This window comes from Eimeria acervulina, genomic scaffold (genome assembly GCF_000499425.1).
Source record: "Eimeria acervulina Houghton genomic scaffold, Eah_scaff1744, whole genome shotgun sequence".
Taxonomy (NCBI): domain Eukaryota; phylum Apicomplexa; class Conoidasida; order Eucoccidiorida; family Eimeriidae; genus Eimeria; species Eimeria acervulina.
In genome coordinates, this window is record NW_013548966.1 from 1 (window position 1) to 4,338 (window position 4,338).

General features: G+C 52.1%; 2 protein-coding genes across 2 annotated transcripts; one reads left to right on the top strand and one right to left on the bottom strand.

Annotated features, from left to right (window-relative positions):
• Positions 1–255: 255 nt before the first annotated feature.
• Positions 256–522, top strand: EAH_00062790 (hypothetical protein; the record flags this gene model as incomplete). The annotated part of the gene is made up of 1 exon (XM_013393216.1): positions 256–522. One exon carries the CDS (start codon positions 256–258, stop codon positions 520–522), a length of 267 nt encoding a protein of 88 aa, XP_013248670.1.
• Positions 523–902: 380 nt separating this feature from the next.
• Positions 903–3,140, bottom strand: EAH_00062800 (hypothetical protein, conserved; the record flags this gene model as incomplete). Its single annotated transcript, XM_013393217.1, has 3 exons — positions 903–1,126; positions 1,386–1,946; positions 2,456–3,140. 3 exons carry the CDS (start codon positions 3,138–3,140, stop codon positions 903–905), a joined length of 1,470 nt encoding a protein of 489 aa, XP_013248671.1.
• Positions 3,141–4,338: the final 1,198 nt, after the last annotated feature.

Sequence of the window (4,338 nt, forward strand, 5' to 3'; positions counted from 1 at the left end):
AAGATAAAGACAGAGACAGAGAGAAAGAAAGAAAGGCAGCAATAAACACAGAAAAAGACAGAGACTGAGAGAAAGAGAGAGAGAGAGACAGAGAGAGAGAGAGAGACAGAGACAGAGAGAGACAGAGACAGAAAAAGAGAGACACCCAACGACGTATACAAAAGGAGACAGCAAAACAGCCAAAGGGAGTCTCTTCAGTGCACCGCAAATAAATAAGAAAATAAAAATAATAAAGAGACAAAAACGAAAGACAAGATGAAGAACACCAGCAGCAAACACCAGCAACAACAGTATCAGCAGCAGCAGCATCACCAGCAGCATCAGCAGCAGTATCAACAACAGCAGCAGCAGCAGCATCAGTATCAGCATCAGCAGCAGCATCAGCAGCAGTATCACCAGCAGCAGCAGCATCAGCAGCAGTACCAGCAGCAGCAGCAGCATCAGCAGTATCAGCAGCAGCAGCAGCAGCAGCAGCAGGAAGAACAGAGAGAAAGAGAAGACAGAGACAAACAGCCTCACTGAAGGAAGCAAAGGAGGCTTCAGAACGAAGAAAACCGCAGACAGCAATTTTTATTTGTCTCCCTCGTATAATGCCAACGCCGGCAGCTAACAAATGCACCTCCTGAGAAATAATAATAAAGCCCCAAAATTAACAAACGCATGCACTTGCACTTGCTGCATGCATGCACTTGCTGCATGCATGCACTTGCTGCATGCTGTGTCTCTAAACCCTAAACCCTAGACAAATCCTAAAGAATATCTTGAAGCCCCCTTAAACCCTAAACCCTACAAAAGCACTCAACAGATGTTGGTTGCCTCCACGCCTTCATAAACCCTCAACAGCAAATAACAGAACCTCATTAAAACCATCGTTTTAGGGTTTAGGGTTTAGGGTTTAGGGTTTAGAGACTCACCAGCGTCGTTTTGCTGTTGCCGAAGTAAGGATTATATCCAAAAGAAAGCACCGCCTTGCACGGCCCCACACTCCCTGAGGAGACACTGCAAGCTGCTGCTGAGGCCTCCCCTGCAGCAGCAGCAGCAGCAGCAGGTGCTGCAGCAGCAGCATCAGCAGGGGCAAGAGCAGCAGTGGGAGGGGGAACGAGTTCCGCCCAGCCGAAGTATACACCTGAAACAGCAGCAGCAGCAGCAGCAGCAGCAACAGAGAACAATGCTGCAGCAAAGTCACCAACAGCAGCAGCACCCCAACCACCGCAGCAGCAACTCTTTTCAATGCGCGAGTCAGACTGCAGCTGCACCAACTGCAGCTGCAGCATGACCTGAAACCGCAGCGGCAGCAGCAGCAGCAGCAACCAAGGCAAAAGCAGCAGCAGCACAGGGAAAGCAGCAGAAACAGCAGCCACTGCAGCAACAAAGGAGAGAGGTACCGGGCGCAAGGGGCAGGTCCATTGGCGCGTCGGATTCCTGCTGCTGCTGCTGCTGCTGCTGCTGCTCTTGCTGCTGCTGCTGCAGCAAAATATTTGCTGTAGGGATACCTAGGAGAGAGCTCCCTCTGCCAAAGCCACGTACTACAACACCCTGCAGCAGCAGCGGCTGCTGCAGCAGAAAGCAGCTGCCCCAACCGCAGCGCAGCAGGCCTTGCCACGTTCTTCTTCTTCTTGCTGCTGCTGCTGCCGTTTGTGAAGGTGCTGAGTTGCTGCTGCAGGTGCTGCTGTTCAGACACTCCAAGGCGCGAAGCGGCACAACGCGTTCTCCGTATACAGGGGCTATCTCATCATCATCCTGCTGCTGCTGCTGCAGCTGCTGCTGCTGCGGGGCCTGCAGTCCGTACGTCTTGCGCAACGAGTCGATGTCCATACACTCCAAGCACTTCAGCAACTTGACCTGCTGTTGTTGCTGCTGCTGCTGCTGCTGCTGCTGCTGCTCAAGGGACACCTCCTGCTGCTCTGCAGCCGCTTTGACATGCAGTGGAGCAAAGACAGTAAAGCCTGAAAGAGGCAGCAGCAGCAGCAGCAACAACAACAACAATAGCAGCACCAGCAGCAGCACTTCCAACCGGGTAGGGACAGGAGCAGCAGCCACAGCAGCAACCAAGGCAGCCGCGGCGAGACAGCAGCAGCAACAGCAGCAGCAACAGCACGAACGGGTTGCTGTGGGGTTTCACCTGCTGCAGCAGCAAGGCGAGCGAAAGGCGCCGTAGCAGCAGCAACAACAACAGGGAGTTGCGCGTGCTGCTGGTCCTGTCTTTGCATGGAGCTGCTGCTGCAGCACGAGCTGCTGCAGCAGCAGGTCTTCGCTGTTGCTGCTGCTGCTTCTGCTGCAGATGGAACAGCTACTGCAGCAGCAATCCGCCCAACAGCAGCAGCAAAGTCCGCTGAGCTGCTGCTGCTGAGATGCAGCAGATGACAGGAGCGCAGCAGGGGTTCTGCAGCAGCAGCAGCTGCTGCTGCAGTTGCTGGTGAAGAGGCTGCTGTAGCAGCAGCTACAGCGTGCGTACTCCGATCGAGCAGCAAGTGCAGCGGCAGCAGCTGCTGCAGCAGCTGCCCATTGCTGCTGCAGCAAACCACTGCGATTTCGCCGCTGCAGCAGCGACGAAGCTGCCTCAAAGCCCCAACGTGAGGCTTTGTGCATGCAAGGAGGCGTTGAAGCAGCAACTGAAACCCTTCAACTGTTGCTGCTGCTGCTGCTGCTGCTTCTGTTGCTGTTGTTCTTGCTGCTGCTGCTGTATCTGTTGCAGTAGATGTTTCCGCTGCAGCAGATGCAAGCTCTGTCTCCCGGTCAAGACCTGCCACCCCGTTGCTGCTGTTTTTGCTGCTGCTGCTGCTGCTGTTGCTTCTGCTGCTGCTGGTGCAGTGCTGCGCATCCGCGGCAGCTCTGACGGGGTCCTTACTCCAGCAGCAACACGAGCTTGCTGCCAGCTGGTTCGCTGCAGCAGTTGCTGCTTCTGTTGCCGCTGCTGCTGCTGCCTCAGGAACTGCTGCGCCTTCGGGGTCCGTCAGTATTGTTTTTCTTCCCTGAAGGCACTGCAGCAACTCCGCAGCACGTCGTGCTGCTGCTGCTGCGCCCTTCCCTTGCTGCTGCTGCTGCTGCTGCTGCTGCACAAGCTGCTGCTGAAGCGCATTCTCGGCGCAGGTGATGGCTGCCTTCTCAAGAGATACACCCGGCAGCAGCAACTCTTGCATTGCTGTAGCAGGGAGCTGCTGCTGCAGCAAACCCTGCAGCAAACAATTCGCTAAGCTCGCCAAGTCAAGCAGCAAGGCATCGCTTTCGAGCAGCAGCAGCAGGGTGGACTGTGTAAGGGCTCTTCAGCTGGCTAGCTCTTTCGTGGAGGTACTGGTGCTGTTGCTGCACGCTGCTGATGTTCCCTATGCTGCTGCTGCGGTTGCTGCTGTTGTTGCTGGTGCTGATGCTGCTGCTGCTGCTACTCCTGTTGCTGCTGCTGCTGCTGCTCTGTGTCCGCTGCCTCGCAGTCTGTAGACAGAAATAAGAATATGTGGGGCTTTTTAGGCTGCTGCAAGTCAGCAGCAGCAACAACACAACGGGGAGGAGGTGTACATACACCCAAAAAGAAGCAGCAGCAGCAGCAGCAGCAGCAGCAGCAGAATGCTGCAGCGGCAGCTGGGGGGCCCTGCCTTCTGTGTATGTTGTTTGCTGTCTTCTTCTTTAAAATTTAAAACAGTTTGAGTGTGCAATTAAAGAAAATAATAAATAAACCCTTTTAAATATAATAAATAACTTCTTTTTATAAAAAAGAAGGGAAGAAGAAGCCAAGAAAGACAGCAGCATCGCCACCCTCCCGCCTGCGCTGCTGCTGCAGCAGCAGCAGCAGCAGCAGCAGCAGCAGTTGAGGCCCTGCTGCCTTCTGCTGCTGCAGCTTTTTTATTTATGTAATTTGTTTACTTTTTTTGTTTATTTAAATAATTTATTTTATTTATTAAAGGCCTTTGCAGCTTAAACGCATGCACGACGCTCAACCAGCGCTACACACAGCAGCAGCATTACAGGGACACTAGCAGCAGCAGCAGCAACAGCAGCTGCAGCAGCAGCAACAGCAGCTGCAGCAGCAGCAACAGCAACATCAACAGCAACAGCATAACAAACGCAGCCTCTACTTAGTTGCAATGCTTAGAGAAGCTGAAGGAGAGAGATCTCTGTATGCATTTATTAGCAGCTTCTACTTATCTGGTGTATATGTTAATTTGTTTGTATTTATAATATAAATATATCCTATATGCAAACACTTTAATAGATTTCTTCTGTATTTAGGTATATAAATATATTATATACATACACTTTAATCTGTTTACTTTGTATTAATATATATATATATATATATAACACAATATCTATACAAATATGCATGCATATGCACACGTAGGA